Source organism: Melopsittacus undulatus, chromosome 2, assembly GCF_012275295.1.
Source record: "Melopsittacus undulatus isolate bMelUnd1 chromosome 2, bMelUnd1.mat.Z, whole genome shotgun sequence".
In the NCBI taxonomy this organism is placed as follows: domain Eukaryota; kingdom Metazoa; phylum Chordata; class Aves; order Psittaciformes; family Psittaculidae; genus Melopsittacus; species Melopsittacus undulatus.
Window position 1 is genome coordinate 76,314,412 of NC_047528.1, and position 18,710 is coordinate 76,333,121.

Here is an 18,710-nt window from a genome sequence, read left to right on the forward strand (position 1 = left end):
TTGCAAATACCAGAACGAATTACATATAAACACACGGAAATGGTGTAAAAATGGACATTTATTACAACTAAACCAATATGACAGACAGAGATCAAACAGTTTGTCACAACCACAACAGAGCTTAATCCAGCCAAGCACATACAAGTGACAGTGTAAACATTAAAAACATGTTTAATACATACAAAAATCGCTTCAGATTTGATTTAAGGTAATTCTAGCACTTCAAGCTCACACATGGGTCATTCTGCTATCACTTTCCCCTTGCCTACCCCTGCAGGTCATACTGGGGAAATGCAAACCACTGCCTTGGTGTGCCCTAGAACAGAAACAGTCTGCAGCAATTCATATGTTTAAATCCCAGAAAGGGCCAAAGGAGACAAATTCCACCGCTGTGAGTTCACATGCTCCACCCTGGCACTGCCCTTCTGCTGCCCCATGCATTTATTTATACTGGGATCTGTATCAAGGGCTTTCCTTTGGCAACACTGTGCCAGGCCCAGCACGTTAAATTTAACCTAGATGGCATCAAGCTGCCAGTCTGGATCTCCAGATGGCTATGTAAATGCTTATGCTAGCAGTGTATGACTGCTTCCAGCAACAGCACCAAAGCTAAGGTTTGTGAAAATGTGGCACTACTGACTCAAGCAAACAAGCCAAAATGTTGACTTTTAAGAGTAAAGTTACTGGGGAGGGAGGAAGAGGGGGAAGCAGCTCCCCCTTCTCAGAGACCATGCAGATGCACTGCAGAATTTGGCTAGTCCAAAGCATGACGCATGACCTCAAAAGCATACATGAATCTGATTCCCTTGAGCAAGTGAAACAGGTTTCATTTATAACTACTGCTTGGCTGCTCCAAGTGTCAAAATATTACTTGCTATCATTTGCCATAAATTGCAGTGAATCTACTGTACAAGTCTTAGTATTTAAAAGCTCTTACTGCAAATTAGTTGGTTCAACTGTATGTCACACAGGAGTGGTATAAGGGATGTGTCACAGTTTAAGGTGTAAGTTAAAAAAAGCAGTTAAAATTTACATTGATACTTACTGTGGGATTTAGTTTTTCTTAAGCTACCTATACACCCATTAAAGCATAACTATAAACCACCAATAAATACAAGTTAATTTGTAGAGTCTGAAAGGAAATAATAAAAAGTTACTTTTATAAAGCTCCTTCTTCCCCATCTTCGAAATTATCTAATTTTCATAATGCACCTCTATAGAGTGAGAAAGCCTACCTCCTTTTTTTGTGTGTATGTGCAGAGCAAGCTAATAATACGGTTTTAAGTTTAAAAAGTTTCCTTTATTTTTTTTCTAAATTCACACATTCCCTTTTTAGCATAGAAATGTGCAGTTTTGCTCAGAGTAGCTACATTTCCTGTCTAGTGAGTTGATCAGTTTGCAGTTTTCTTGCAAAAGCCATATCACCTTAACAGTTTTTACCAGTGAGATAAGCAGATCCTAACAGGATTCTTTGGTATAATGACAAATTCAGTAGTAAACCAGCAGTTCCAGTCTTTATGCATCAACTGAAATAGAATTATCACAATTGGTGACTGAAATGTAGATGAACAAAAGTCTTTGGTTGCATAAACACAATTTCTACACCATAACATTTCATAGTTTTTCATTTAGATATGTCATAATGATACACTTATTTCCTGAAGTCAAGTTTGCTTACAAAAAACAGTACACTTATTGAAGTCAAATGCAATTTTGTTATAAATGCAGCGACGTGAGACACTGAGTCAATTTTAATGTAATTCCCTTTCATTTATGATTTCTGGACTTTTAATTTCTTGTTCCCTTTTCAAAAAGGAGTATTTTTCTTGTAGGCTGGAATGAAGCAGCTTAGCAAAACAGTAATACTGACAAACAGCATCTTATACGATTAGCTAAACATTACAATGAAGGCAGTGAACATTTAGAGTATGAAACATTAGTATGTCATCAGCTGAAGTGAAGATTTATGTCAATCCAATTTCTTCAAGTACACTACGTGGGGTCTCTGCTTCCTATGGAGGGAAAATATGAGACAGTGGTAAATGGACCCTGCACTTCTGTTGAACAGTAAAGTAAATGAGTTGAGTTAGTATGAAAAATGCTTAATTAAAGAAGAAAAGCTGAAAGGCATGAAAATAAAGAAGTATTGCAGTCTGCAAATACAGGATTAGCTGCAATTTTCTAAGTACTGATAATCAGATTGCTGGAGCTCACAAGAATTGCTGGTAGATTTTATTGCCCTTAAGTGCAATAAAACTGAAGCAATTCAGATGTACCAGCAGGGAACAAATCACAACCCAGTAACAAAGACATGAACTGGGGACAGATGGGGAAGCATCTTGCAATGCAATCAATGATTTTTGTGGTGAATTGTTTCATGGGTCTCAAAAATCTGTTAGGGAACAATGAATAAATGGATGAAATGACTGATGCAACTAAGACACAGTATCCCTTAAGCTCTTCATAGGGGATCAGATTTTGTTTTCTGGTTGTTTTTTGTTTTGTTTTGGGTTTTTTGTTTTTGTTTTTTGTTTGTTTGTTTTTTTACACTGCTCCTATACATAGTTCATAAGACCAGGACAAGGTACTTGGTACAGCTGGTGTCCAAAAATTGATCCCTGTGGAAGTGGAGGAATTGCCAGGATTGGAACGGTATTATTCCACACCAAGTATAAAGTTTTAAATTAATTCTAATCTTAAATAGCTTTGTTTAGATTCAGAGCAAGTTTTTTAATACAACATTGCAAAGGGTTATCATCAGTGTTGTAGTCATTATTCCTATAGCATCTGAATAAAAAATAGTAGTTTAATCAGAAATATTTAGGCTGTGCTTTTCCATAATTATTAACAATATCAAAAAGGGATACTGTGTCCTTATGGAAACAAACAGATTTAGTATCCACAGTCTGAATAAACTTACTTTAGCATCCTAAACCAAGACATGTCATGAAGCAGAAAAAAAAAAGGCAGATAACTGTTAAGGCAGCAAATTATTTTTCAACTGCTTTCTAAATAGTAGGTAAACATTGTCAGCAAAATATATAATTAAATGTCTTAGATCTTGCAAATAACACCAGAACATCATCTTTATCAACCCTGACTGGAGCACAAAATGATCAAGTTCACAATCCTCATTCAGTTCATGTATAGGGTTGAAAGAACAAGCCATACTTTAAAGGCAACTTCATTTAAAAGTCAGTCAGTGCCTGGAACAGGCCACCTCTGGATACTTTGAGATGGCTTCCAAAAACCAGCAGCAAATTAGAAATAGCAAGAAAAACAAAATTTAAAACTGGAAACAAGGTACTTGTATCTTATATTAATGATGTGGTTTTTCTCACTGATGCAATATTTACATATTCTTAGAACTACAATGACCTTTACAAAGCCAGGGAGAAAGGCAGGATTAAAGATTTACATGTGTATTTTAACACAAATACCCCAAAAGAGATACTGATTGAAGAACAGGCTTTGTAGTGTTTTTAATATAACCTGTCATATTCTATTACCAGATTACTCTGTTGCATTCATTTTAGAGGACATGCATGTCCCCTATCCACCAACTTAAAATATTTTACTCAAAACCAAACCCAAAATACTACATTCTTAAGTATGGCAACAGAAGTGACAACAAAGTAACTTTTCAGGCATTTCAGGGTCTTGAGAACATTTGTACTAAAACAACTTCACAATTTTAAATTGACTAGGCAGCAGTGGATACTTAGTTACTCAGTGGTAAGACATATTTACTAAATGACCTGAGGAGTTGCTCCATAGCTATGAAGAAACACAGCGCACTGCTGCTATTGTCTTTAGAGCAATTCAGTATTATTGTCTCCACTGCCAATTCAGAGTTGTGGGTAATTTTCAGCAGGCATACACTTAAAGATTACATTTCTTCAAGAACATCAAGGTAATTGGCTAACAATGAACTTAAAATAATGTATTTCAAGTATATTGGCTACTTGCCCACAGGTCTCTCAACCTAAAACTCGGTGAGATTTACATTTTTTAATACTACAGCAGTAACCTTGAGGCAGACATGCCTTCTTATTCACACAGCAACAATACAATCTCAAGGAACACCTAAAGGCGAATCTGTTTTGTTAGAGGAATTATTTCATCAATTATAAATTTTAAGAAACAAGTAGGATGAATTATGTTTTGTTCATGTTATTTGTTTTAGGGAGTGTCAAACATTTTAGCCAATTGTTATGGAAAGCATTCTGTGGTATTATACACTACCTGCAGCTCAGAATCACCCCAGGCAAACAATGCAAATTTGAAATATATCAGAACACAGATGAGGAAAAAAGTCATTCACATGAGACAAAAGTGCATGCAATACTTTATTTCAAACATGCCAGGAAAGCTAATTCATTACCTAGTCATTTAGAAGCAAGCAGCTGTATACAGATAACAAGAAAAACAGCATCTCATTACAGCTCAATGCACAGCATTTTAAGCCAACAGGCATGAAATAATGCAGGCTAAAGCAGCATTAACCAGACATTCAAACACATTGTTAATGTCTTACAGAAAAAAAGGCAAGCTTGTAAGTGGAAAGCCACTCCTATGATTTTGGTTTTTAAGACTTCAGAATGCTGCAAATCCAATCCAGATCTTTTGTCTAATCCCCTAAATCTCCCATTTCTCTGTCAGTTTAACATTTAAAAGGTAACGTGTTACCACATATAGTACATGCAACTAGCTGTTTGTGGTTAATCTCGGTAACCAATTTCTTGCTAATTACATTTAAACAATTTTCAAAACCAGCACTGGTTTTAGCTTACAAATTATTCTTCTCTTCTAGGCAAACAGAGGGTCAATACATGCCCTCTCTCTCTGCCCTTACTTTTTAATTGAATGGCACTTATATTCATCCTTGTGGCAGTTCTCTGATATACAAGGTAGTCTGCACTTAAAACTGGAAATGCCAATTGAAGGTGACATTTTTCAAGTATGCTGTAAATGGACTTAAAAAAATAATCTTTACAACCCTAGCCATTTGTGAAGCAATGAGCTTTTTCTCTCCTTCAGTAGCAGGAATTGTTCAACTACTCACAAGACTGAACAATTAAATACAAATTTTGCAACATCAGATTTACCTGTCGTTCTTTTTGCCCGTATCAGTTCTGCCTTCCTCCTTATAAGGAGGTCTCATTAAATATATTGCTGTGTGCACCTTTAATTAAGGTGCAAGGACTATGTAGAATTGTAACATCATTTAACACTTGTGTGTATACACAGTTTGCATACTACTACTTCGTTAGTTTCTCTGTAAATATTAACTTCATCTACAGGTTTTAAGAGTATGTTTAAATACCACCACAACTTATTTGCAAGATAAACGCAGGTCAAGTAATGTTACAGTATAAGTGTTGCAGTATACAGATATTTAGCTCAGAAAATTCTACAGAACTTTTAAGCATAAGACTTCAAGCTTACACACAAAAAAAGTTAAAACCATATGCCAACAAGCACAAGTTCTGTTGAAAGGAGACATGTGAAGAGACAACACTGTAAAACAGAAGGGGAAGAGGAAAGTACAACAGCAGAGAATGGTTGTGGCATTCTGTTAGATTCAAGATGACTGGATTCACCAAGCTGATGATAATGTCCTGTCATGAGTAAGTCACAGGTCTATCTCCTCTGAAATTCTGCATGCATGATGAATGAAGCCATTTAGTACACTGGGACATTAAAGTATTCATGACGTGGCTACAAAAGAAATGTACATATTCTTATACATAATAGAAAGGTGGAGAGATATGCAAGAAAACAAAAACACTATCTCACTGTTGTATCTCTGACATGAAAAGGACATTTGATACATAAATACAATACTGTACTTTTTGACTACTCTAGACTTCTAGGGTGGGGGACAACACATGACACCATCATTTTACCCCCCCCATACTTGCAGTGTTGGGTCCAACAACATGCAGGACAACTTCATAATTACGATATTATGTAAGTTCAGTTTTTTCTCAGCCAAAACTTATCCAAAGCTGAGATACTGTTCCAAGAGATGGACCACCCTATGTATTTGCTCCATTCTAGCCCTTTGGTAGACACTATTGGCTACTGTCAGAAGCAGCCAGAAAACAGTCAGAAACTGGGCTAAGTTAAGTTTTGACATCACACTCCAAATCTGCTCTGATAAACACAAATTGTTTACAGGCCTCTAGAACACAGTTGTAAGTAGCACTGTGGCAGGGTAGTACAGCAGTGGTGCTACTCGGCATTACCTGTAAAAGAGTCCCTGTTTGAAAAACAGGGACTATCTCAGAAATGCCTCTCAGCAGACAAAAATTTCCTTTACTTTTGAATTATGCCACTTAATATTCACTTGTTTCATTAGCATGAGCATTAATATGTAATTTGTTGAAAGATGAGTTAGAAAGCAAGCAACACTCAATTTTCTGTGTTAAAAATCAGTGCCCCAAAGACAGATGAGGACATTTTTGACAGAGTAATAGCAATTTAGGAGTATGCCCATTACACACCTGGCAGGAAGAGGGGGGGAGTGTCTGGGGTGACACATACCACAACTGTCTGCATACCAGTTACTAATCTTTCATGATGTACCAATTAAAATCTTCAACCTATTTTAGCATCTCACTCCAAAAAGTATAGTAATGTTACACGACTTCTAGACCCAAAAATTTCTTCTGTGTTATCTCAGTTTATCCACATATTCAAGCTTATACATTTTCAAATTCTAATCTCCAATTACAAAAAAGCACAAGAATATCTTAGAAGATTTATGGGATTTATATTGCTTTTCACTATCAGTAATATGGGCATTATCCCACAGTAGTTAAAATTATTCTGATCAAGCCAACTACAAATCCAGTAGTTCACAAAACAACAGCACCTAATGCCGAGTGACAGTCACAAACATGTTATAAGAAGTCTGCTGTGATTTTTTTAGGGTAAAATTCAGAAGAATTTGGTGTGTAATAGAGAACACAAATAATAGAGAATTACAAATGTGAATTTTTGCTCTTAAAACCTCTCATACTGCACTTAAGTGCCAGCCTAAATTAAAAACAAGATATTGAGGCATATTACTAACTGTAAAAGGCATTGCATAATGGGTAACATATAATACTAGCCTAGGGAATACAATGTTGGCATGATATGTATTCAGGAGATAATTCATGTCTTCCAGTGTTTCACAGCCTTGGAAACCTGGAGTCAGCAAAGTTGGCGTCTTCACTGAAATGCCTGGTAACAGATTTCACCTTAATTTTACACTAGCTCTCTGTACAGAAAGTATGAGAGCAACTCACTCTCCAGCACTCTTACAAAGTTGATTACAATTTATTCTTGTTATGTTCAAAGATTATCCAAGGCTGCACACACTATTAAGCACACTTTGGTCTAGAAGTGCTGACCATGTTCCATTTTACAACACTGGTTCAAACAAAAAAAAGGACATGGAAGTCTTCGTTTCATGTTAACCCACCTGATACCTTCCAGTACTTTGCAAAGTTCTACTCTCCCACACCCCCCTACTGTATTCCCTGCCCTATGCATATTTTCAATGGTTTAGAACTTGAGGCATTAACTGTGATGAAAAAATCCTGGTACACAAATTAAATGATCAACTCAAATTACTGTTACGGGATTAGTGTCTCATCTTGACAGAAAATTATTATCTACTGATAAAGTAAGATGAATTGTCAGGTAACAATAGGGAGAAAGTGGTTATTTCACTCCTGGAGGCTTTTTAGCTTATAGACCATGTAAACACCACCTGCAACTAAACTAGCAATAAACTGACATTGTAGAGGTGAATCTAAAAGATTAAATGGAAGACATCAGTAACTGAAATATGAAGTCATATCACAGCAATACAGTGAGATGGAAAACACTGCAGTTTCAGTGTTTTGACCTCTGAGGAGAGCATTTGAGACCATAACGCAGAGTCTGACACTACGGACTGAGTGACAAACAACAGAAAGGAAAATAAGGGTCTGATACATTATTTTCCATCACAGAACTACAGTATCTCACAAGCTGCAACTATGATTTGTTAATTTTGGGTTGGTTTTCTGGTTTGGTTTTTTTTTTTGTGGGTTTCTTAGTAGTAGTAGTAGCATTTTTATTTTACTCTGTTCCCTGCCACATTGTCTCCAGAGCAGTTAGCCTGCTAGTCTGAATATCAGAAAAGACAATTTGGCTGAAAGGACAGATGTCGGCAGCTTCTACAGCCAGTATCTAGACTACCTTGCCCACCTTCGGTGGGACTCTGCTGACCTCAAAACATCTGAGCCTGTGAAGCATGTCCTTAAGATAGCCAGCTATCTGGATCTAACAAATTTAGAAATGAGTTGATCTATCAGCTAGGGAAGAGGCAACGGTATCATTACAGCACAATACAATGTCAAACTAACATGAAATACTACCTCTGAAAAATTATCACTTAAAAATTTGGATATAAGATGTTTACCTGACTTTCATACATAGATAGATCTTAGATCCCAGCTTTGCCTAAACAGTAATAGCTCTATAGTACAAGCTGCACATTGCAATTCCACAGTATTTTAAAGTTACTAGAATTCATCTTTTTCAAACTGACATCTGTGTTTACAACTCCTTTTAAAAAGCAAATAATACCCCTGAAATTGGCAGCCTGAACCATTAGATTTTTAAATTATAAAAAATGGTAGAGTTGATTTGAGTCAACAGACCATTTAGCTAGCCCATCCCGACTTTTTCCTCAGCCAACTTTGTCATGACCCAACCTAATTAAAAAATCATAATTAAAACTAAAATTAGAAGTGACTTCATTTAATCCAGTCCCCCAAACAGCATACCTATAGCATCCCTGAAAGCTATTTAATCTGGTAAAGGCATCCAGTGATGAAAACTTTTTAATGCCCTCCAAGCAATCTACTTAAATGCTTCATTATCATCACCACTGGAAAATTTGCCTAACATCTACTTGGAATTTATTTTCTTGCTGTAGTTTAAGCTATTTCATGTCTGTAGTGGACAAGAAAACAGTTCATTACCTCAGGCAAAAGAAAGACAAGGAATTTTTTATGCCTACACCAAACTGACTTAAGTTCAGTGTTTTGCAGTGCTGCCATATTACTGACAACATAACAAGAGTGTCACAGACTTCATGAATATTTGTCATGCCTTCTTTTTCAGGGAAAGTTTGCTTAGGTTATTTTCTTTCTCATCAAAACCAGCACAAAGCCTATGAAGGCAATCCATGTTAAGCTGCAGGCAAAAATTACAACTTATCTTTTGATAAAGGATTGGCTCCCCCCTCTCTCAGCATCTAAACAAACCCCAAGCTAGAACCGCAGACAAGATGTGGGGCTGCTGAGTGCACAGCAGTTTGGGAATAATTCTACAGAAACAGGCTATGGGGAAAAGAGAGGAGGTGCAAGGGCTTCTATTTAGAAACACAAAATTCTTACAGTAGGAAGAAACTGACACTTAAGAACTTTTTTGGCAGTGCTTCAGAAGCAACTACTTTTACACTGTCATTCTGAAATTTTATTAGGAAATATTTCTAATGAAAGCCTGCTTTAGGAAATTTCCGCTGTTCACTTGCTTCTTCAGGGATTTCAAAACAGTAGAGTGCCCATTTCCCAATCCTTGGGAAGCTAACTATTCAGAAATGCCAATTACATGGTTATTGAGAAAACTCTACTTTGAAAGGAGTGCAAGATGTACTCTCAGAGAGCCTAGAAACACCCATATGAGGTCTTGAACATGTTCAGAAACTAATACTAACTATGATGCTGTTCAAAACCAAAGTACAATCCTACATCAGTGCCAGCTCCAGGTCAAGATCTTGCCTGCAGCTCCCTATACAGAGAACATAAAGAAGAAATCTTCAAGATTGATGTAAATTAAGTCAACACAATACTCAACCAGAGTCTGAAACAGCAGCAGCTGCCATGCAAATGTTATTCAGCAAAACACCCTACCATGTGCAAACGCTTTGGCTCTGAAACATCACCTCAACAGACCAGAGCAGAAGGGCATGATATAAGATAAGCTGTGGCCAGCCTGCCTGCCTCCTTCTCAAAAGCAGGAGTAAAAATATCAGCAGAAACTTCATGTAGTGTTACAGGATAATAGCAGATACTTCCTGTTTCTTCATTGCTATTCCAATCTGCTGGATCATAGGTGGTAATCTCTCCAGGAGACAGTGGTTTACACCTGCCAATCATTTGCAACACAACAAGCTATGAAGAACTGACAGTCTAATCTTTTTAAAAGGTAAGGATGGTTCTAAGCATTCACTGAAGGCTCCACTTCCTCACCACAAAATCACAAATGCTTCAAAACATACTACTCCTGAATACTTATTATAAAGCTAGAGCCAAAACTATTAAAAACCACCATTATCAGATAATCTCAAAGTGTCTGTATGTTCAGCAGTTCACCATACTACATAGGTAAGGTTTCATTAATGTTTTCTTTCAGCACTGCACCTACAAGTTTACATTGCTTACTCCCCTTTCCTTAAGGAACATTTCTTAAGCTGCAGGGCTGTATCCTTGAAGGTATGACCAGAATATACTGCTGTAACAAACCATGTCATGACCAGTATCATTCAGCTTCCATGACAATGGCATTTAAGCATTGTCCTTCCTTCTTGTTCTGCAGCACTTTCCCTTGTAAGAGTTGTTTGGACAAATGTTTGCAGGGCCAAGGTATAAACACAGAAAACCTGCTGACTATATGTTTTTAGAAATAGGCAATTTAAATCGGATCAGTTTAAATGGATCTGAAATTTAGTTCTACAATAGTCACATAAATAGTTTCTCTGGCACGAAAGGAAAGAGTGAGGGAAAGGACAACTGAAAACTCCATAAGTCAATACTGCTGCTGAAGCTCCCTGCTACAGTCCTATGACTCAGGTCAAAAGGAGGGGTGCAGGTGAATTAGAACTTACCTAACTTCACTAGCTGACTTGAGGGTCCACAGCAGACATGAAAGAAGATAAGATATATGGGGAACACTGGCTTTTTAAACACTTAAATTACATTTATTTTTAACAATTCCCAGTGTAATTTAAGTTGCTTTAGCAGAAGTCCTGGCTGCCACTAAAAGCAGGTGGTTTTCCTTCATTTTTCAATACCACTGCTTTCCTCCTTCTGGCACTTCCCTCATGCCCTCCTGCATATTCTCAGGTTTTAGCTAACAAGCTAGGAACCATATAATCACAGGGCAAGTTCATTAACCCAGGTGCCTCCACAAAGGTAGCAGCAGAAATGGATCTATCCTCTCAACATAAGACACTGTCAGCATTATTTCAGGTGATGAGGAAACTGCATTCTGACTCAAGTCCATGACCTTACCACCTGTAAACTGCTTTTGATAGAACGCATAAATTCTACTCAGCAGAACTTGAGTGTACAATAAAGAGATTTCACTCTATCTAGTTGTATACCACTCTAGGGTTTTTAACATTATACAAAGTGTACCTTAAATTTATAAGCAAATCTCTCTGAAACAGAAAAACCCAAATTGTCCTCCTCTAGTGCTTATTTATGCTTGATAAAGTAACACAGATTAAGTAATCTGAGCTGTATAACCTGTTAAATATCAGGTTAATCCAAGCACAGATGCTGTATGAGTCAAATTCCTCCCCCTGGCCAAAGACAACCTTCTTTACCTGAAGAAGTATTTCTTTACTACAGATCATCTACCTTCCAGTATACAAACTGCAGTTTCTTCCAGCAGGCAAACTATCCCCATCTGTTATATACAACCATCTATTTGTCCCATGCCCCTTTATCCATATTCTGTGGAGTCATGCCAACTATGTAAACTAAGCTCTGTACACAGCCGCTATTCCTTCACTCCTTCCAGAGAACAGTACAGGCCAGGAAGCATCCCATGGGCATCTAGTAACACCGCTGTGTTTAAATTAATGGGGGCAAAGCACATTTCTTCAACTAAAACTGTGCCCATATACAGAATTAACCAGAGACATACTGCAGACAAGTATGGAGACTGGAGTCACACAGAATTCTCCAAGCTTGAGGCTGCATGTTTCAGAATGGCTTTTTGTAGCTAAGATAACAAAAAGATGAAGACTCCTAAGTAACAGCTCTGTCTAGCATGGGTCCCAAGCAACATAAATACTTTTAAAAATTTTAATTACATGGAAATTTTTACAGTATCAATACTAATTCTCACTGTGAAGATCACACTCTTCATACATGAACTTGTTATATAAACAGGAAAAAAGAAGAATAAACATGGGGAAGAAAAACTGTGGAAAAGAATTAAGCTTGAGCATTTAGGTTTCCTCATCATTATTTTAGATTATGTCAAAATTCATATAAAAGATTCTATTCTGAACAAATGACTCACTGACTCCTCTAATTCTACAAGTCTAATATACAAGTAGGTTATTAGCCACTCCCCAACATGGATCAATAGCTGTTTCATACACTAGGTTACTTTTAAATGGTAAAGTCACCCATACACAACAGTGAATTTGATTTTGAACATATTACAGAATATTTTTGTCTAGTGTAAGAATTTTCTTTTGTCTGAAAACTAAATCCTGGAGTTTATAAAGCTGCATATGAAATTAGACCTATTACTGCAGTGCCACATTAGAAAAGACAATTTGTTTACTGTATTACTTGTTCATCATTGTATCAAATAAGCAGCAAAGTTTTCTCCAGCAAATTATTTTCACATGTGTTTTAAACTTGACTTATGTAAAATAAAATCTTACCTTCATTAAAAGGACTGCCACAATGCATTCCGCTTATGCTTTGGACAAAAAATATGTTGCAATGCACTATATATGCAAATAAGCTTTGTTCTGTCATGCAGCATCCCGCACTTAATATACAGTCAACTGCAGCAGCACCCAGTCTTTTTAGGGCCCATTTTCTTTGCACAGCAGATGTAAAAAGCTCATTTTCCAGTAAATACACATTTACATGGGCTGATTGTAAGTAAACAAAGCCAAACATCTGTTTAGTTATTAGTTTTAGTAACCATTTCTCTAACTTGCATTATCCCACTTGATTAGGAACACCCAAGAAAGCTGGAAGTCAGACACTTCCAGTTGATGCAGTTAGTAAACAAAGGAAAATAAAAGGGAACACTCAAAGCACTCTTCAAAGACCATCATGCAAGTGTTGCAGAAAGTTAAGCCCATCACCCATTTTCTATTTACCCTTGCAAGGACTTAATTACACGTGCAGCAGTCTTTGCATAGCACCCATTTAATCCATGCCACCAAAATGGTAAACTCGGTAGTTACCAATCATTTAGATGGGGGTCAAAAGGGCTAATGCCTTAGATTGCTCTTAATCATAAGATATCCTCAGACAAACCTCCCCAGTCTTCATTCTGGCTCTACAAACACAAAATCAAGCAGCAGTGAAAATGCAATATCAACTACTTAATTAAACAAAACAAAACAAAAACAAAAAAAAAAACCCACAAAACCAAACAAACCCCCAACACCCACACAATTATTTACAGGTTATTTCTGTTTAAAACAAACATTAGAAAATATTCTAAACTATATACAAAATTAAATTCAATTATTTCATTCAAATGTGTTTCAGTTATTTTTATTCAGTAAATACAATTTTATCAGGTCCTACTAAAAGCCCACTGTTAAATAACAAATATGCATCAGTAAAACATCTGTTTAAAGGCTCCAAATAGATGCATTATAAAACCCCCTCAAGTTTATTTTTCATTTCTTACCAAGACAAAGAATACCTTAAAGTAATAAATTCTAGACAGCTGTTGAGAAAGCTTTACATTTGCTTGAAGGAGTGCTAATTCAAAGTTGCGTTTTGTTTTTTTCTTTTAAAAAGATAATTTAAGATCAGCTGTTCATTACTGTAACAGATTGAGAGCATATCAGAACAGGATGCTACCATATTTACATGTATTTAATCCAGTGATTTATGTGAAACATGCTTAATCCAGTGACTCATATCTATATCAAAGTAAGATTTGTTCCATTAAAGGAAGCAAGAATTTCATTCAACTTCTCTACATACCAGCCCTCAAGTAAACAATTTGAGAGCTATGTACTGCATTTACTACTAAGCCTCATTTTTACTTGCTGGGCAGTATATAAACCAGTCATTTTCATGTAGTGGTGCTTGGTGCAAAATGTTGAACATTTTTACTTTCATCCATTTGTTAACCGGGTGCACTTAGATTTCTCAGAGAATTGCGAGAAATAGGGTTTTCTCAGACTTTTTTTTTCTTTTTTAAAAATCAAATTTTCAGCCTAAGATTTAACATATATATGCTTTTAATGCATCTTGATATCCATCAACAGAACTGCTATTGTTGCTAGACAGCCTGGCAACAAAAAAACAAACAAAACCCAAAAACCCAACAAAACAAAACCAAAACCATAGCTTCTCCCTTAAAAACAATAAATAAAAGTCCCAAAACACATACCAGCAATGTGCCTGACATGTACAACATACAGACAAGACCACAAAGAAATGAGACTCTAAAAACTGAACACAATGGCAGTATCTCCTGGGGACATTCATATACTTTTCACCTACTATTGTGTCACTCTAAAACCATCTTCACAGGTGGCAAGAATTTTAGAAAAGGGTAGGAGCACTGCAAAATCACACAGACACCAGTAAAAAGAATTTTTTCCTCACTATTTCAGGGTCCAAACATTAACATTGCTCTTGCCAATATTCTTCCAGATTCAGGGAAAATATTCTGCTAAAATGCAAAACTATGTGCTCATTCAGAGGGAGTAATTTTGAAGATAAGGTATTCTCCACTGCCAAGCAGCCTTTCACAATTATTCATGGAATTTACTATGTTTATTGACAAAAAGCACACAACTAAACTCCTGAGAAGTTATGATGTGCAGCAGTGCTAAAATTTTCATCACATCACCCTGACACAGTGCTTCTACAGACAGCAACAGAAGAATATCTGTGGAGAAATATCTATAGGTTAATGTACAGATAAAACACACACCCTTAATAGAATTATGATCCATAAGGAGTTCATGGTACCATTAATACACCCTTAACCATTCTACAAGAATTGTTTATATCAATGCATGATCATCTTCATAGGTAGTTTTGCAAAGTGGATGATCTCAATCAGTACTGGAATTTACACCAGCCAGGGTACTGAATCATTTATCAGTCAACAAGGACTTTACTTACACTAACTTGCATTACTTATAATTGAAATTTCCTTATGTTTCTATCTGCAAAGCTGACTGAATTAATATTTAATAGTTATATAGATGACTCCTTCCTCACAACTTGTTGAGTCTTAAACTTTAATCAGCATTTTGATTTCTTTAATACAATAAGATCACTTACATCTCACACACATACACACTAAGCAAAACAGAAAAAAAGAAGTATTATAGAATCATAGAATATTTAGGATTGGAAAGGACCTCAAGATCATCTAGTTCCAACCCCCCTGCCATATCACCCAAGGCCTCATCCAACCTGGTCTTGAACACTGCCAGGGATGGAGCATTCACAACCTCCCTGGGCAACCCATTTCAGTACCTCACCACCCTAACAGTAAAGAATTTCTTCCTTATATCAAGTCTAAGCCTCTGCTGTTTAAGTTTCAACCCGTTACCCCTTATCCTATGACTACAGTCCCTAATGAATAGTCCCTCCCCAGCATCCCTGTAGGCCCCCTTCAGATACTGGAAGGCTGCTATGAGGTCTCCACGCAGCCTTCTCTTCTCCAGGCTGAACAGCCCCAACTTTCTCAGCCTGTCTTCATATGGGAGGTGCTCCAGTCCCCTGATCATCCTTGTGGCCCTCCTCTGGACTTGTTCTAACAGTGCCATGTCCTTTTTATGTTGAGGACACCAGAACTGATTATGGAGACAGATTTACTAAAATGATATTTTAAAGGTCTGAGCAAAAGCTACTCGGGTAAAAAGCAGACTGCTTTCTACCATTTTCAATTCACAAAGGCAAGGATAGATTAAGATTTGCCAAAATGTTTCTGGAAAGACAACTAGATTTCTAAAGCATTTAGAAATACAGCCTGCAAATCTATGATAAAGTTCCTATGATTCCTGATTACATGTATTCTTACAGTTCCTTCCACCTTAAGTCCAGCTGAGTTATATTAGGTATTTATAAAGCTATGACGACTTCTTACAAAAACTGTTGGTAGGCTTTATCAGTCTACAGCATAGTCAATGATAAGCAAGACAGCCATAAACATAGATGTATATACATAAAGTCGGAAACGCAGTTCTATAAAGATGTTAAGTCACTTTTTACTTACAGAGAACACTGTAAAGAGCACAAGCATACACAAAGAACAAATGCTAGCGTGACAAGGCTTGAGACTTTAACTGACACATTTGGAAATATCTCCCATGCACACTAACACCTCTTAACTGTGTATCTCTTTGCTCTCCATCCTGCAAATGCTGATTTTAAGAGGCTGTGTAGTTTTTATGACCACAATAACAACCCATATCATAACTGAACAACAAATAAACAAATTTGCCTAAGACAAGGTGGAAATAAATTCTTACAAAGTGAAGCATATTACATATATAATGTTAGAGAGCACAACTGTAGCCAAGCAGTTCAAGGCCTATTGATTCAATGAATAATAACCATCTGTTCGACTGATAAGAGAAAATGAACATAAAAATAACTAATCTCTTCACTTAGGCCCAGTATACTTTTATGTTGATTTGGGGTAATATGTTTTGTGGCAAACTATGCCAGTCCCTAAGAACAAGTAAACTTTTTACTCCCAGACTGAGGAAAAAAACCCACCTATCTCTCACCACTCAAAGTACCTTACAAAAAGCCATTTACATAGGCCCCCATTTCCTCACATACTACTTAAAAAAGCACCCATATTTTGAATAGCACAGTTAAGAAAAAATGCAATGCAATGCCTCAAAAAGAAAGTAATTATGTTGAATGCACATTCCCAAATTATGCCACTTATGTATAGACTATCACATAAAATAAAAAAGTAGTTTAATCCCAGATTTTTAAAAAACATCTGGAACTAGTATCATAAACAAGTCCCTTAATTTTTGATCAGTGTACTGGAATCAATGACAAGATGTCATCAAAATGGACAAGACACACACTGCATACTTAAACCAAAAGATCAAATACACTAACTGCATTATCTCCTCTTTCCTGCTACATATCCAACATCCTCCATGGACTGACAGCTGAAATGCATTTTACAAAAGTGTCAGCTACAAAAACACAACCATAACTTAACTCTATCTTGCATAAGCAAGTTCAGATCATTATTTGTGCCTAAAATCGAGTACATACTTGTCTTAAGAACTGCAGTCTTGAACTGACCAACCAAGCTGACTGCCTGAAACTGAGCCATAAGTTACACATGAAGAACAGATGGCAATCAAGGCAGTCAGATCTCCATTATAATAAGGATCTCACTATCCATTCTTGTTTCACATTGAGAGGAATACAGGTACAGTTGAGGCAATTAATGTCACTGCCAACTTTGGAAGGCAGTCTATTGCAGTAGTCTATTTTTAAGAGCTAACATTAAATGAAAAATTAATTAATTGCATTAATTATGCCAAGTTTCTCAGGCAACTGTTAAGAAAGGGGTGCTTACGAAGTCTGTTTCCTAAACAAGACAAAAATCCTCCTACTCCCACTCACTCCAGGCTTAAGTATCAGGGATTTTCTTTGTCATAGCTTATGCTAACATTCCTTTATTTTGTCATATCTCAAAGGCAACCTAATACCATCTTTCTGCTATCATGCATAATTTTAAACCTATGGTTTCCAATTAGACCATTTCATTTTTAAGAAAAAAAAATTCATGGCACATATAAGAAATACACCAGATTTTTATTTCCAAAGATACTTATTCTAAAACTAGAAGCTTAAATCTATACACTAACTCTAAGCATCTAGTGGAAGTCAGTTGACATTAACAATTTAAACACCCCTCTTGATACAGGATGAGGTAAGCCCTTGAAATAACAAATGCAATAAGGTTAATTGATAGACTATTTTTCTTCATGCAGAAGGACTAGTAACTAATACCCGAGGCTAAACTGCAAGAGCCTAAAAGACTCACATTGCTTTTAGATTTTTTATCATTACTAAAGTAGTGATGGAAACAAGCAAGTGTGATATGTCAACAGATCCACTGGTCTTTTTATTGAGATAACATCTTAAAAAATATTTAAATTTTCATTATTTCAGATGCTCTGCAATCAAATATTACATACATACAAACCCTACAAAAGAACAGTGGTGGACAAAATTGGGATAACTTCCAAAATACTTCTTATAAGAATTACGTAGGTTGAATAACAAAAAGTTTTCACTCAAAGCCAAAGTTTAGGAACTTTCTTCAAATGAAGATGAGTGAGTCTATACATATTTGCTTTTAAACATATACATCATTGCCTGGTTTAGGCATTAGAATTATTAACTCTTTGATATTAGTATTTTAGCTCAGTAAATGACCATGAACTTCCTAGTATCATATGGAATTACTTGTAAAAACCACAATAATTAGACTCGAGTGAAAAAAAAAAAAAAACAAAACAGCTTTTTTCTTTTGCTTAGAGCATATTATGTTCCTAGTTTCATGCACTGTAAGTATCATGAAATCATGCACAGGATTATCTTTTAGCTGTTCCACACACCACATGAATAAGTCATGCAACAACATATTGCATCTGCCCA

The 18,710-nt window shown here is 36.3% G+C and overlaps 1 protein-coding gene across 13 annotated transcripts in view; it reads right to left on the reverse strand.

Moving 5' to 3' along the window:
- Nucleotides 1–38: 38 nt before the first annotated feature.
- AP1S2 (adaptor related protein complex 1 subunit sigma 2) overlaps nt 39–18,710 on the reverse strand; it is a 31,781-nt gene continuing 13,109 nt past the window's right edge. For 5 of the 13 annotated variants that reach the window (XM_031051048.2, XM_031051047.2, XM_031051045.2 and 2 more), the window contains exon 5: nt 1,770–2,012. In XM_031051048.2, coding sequence (XP_030906908.1) covers nt 1,965–2,012 — 48 coding nt within the window. In that variant the 3' untranslated portion in view covers nt 1,770–1,964. Of the gene's footprint in view, nt 5,722–12,733; nt 12,772–13,270; nt 13,366–18,710 lie in introns of all 13 variants that reach the window. The other 8 variants (XR_004080895.2, XR_004080897.2, XR_004080899.2 and 5 more) reach the window with 8 other exon arrangements.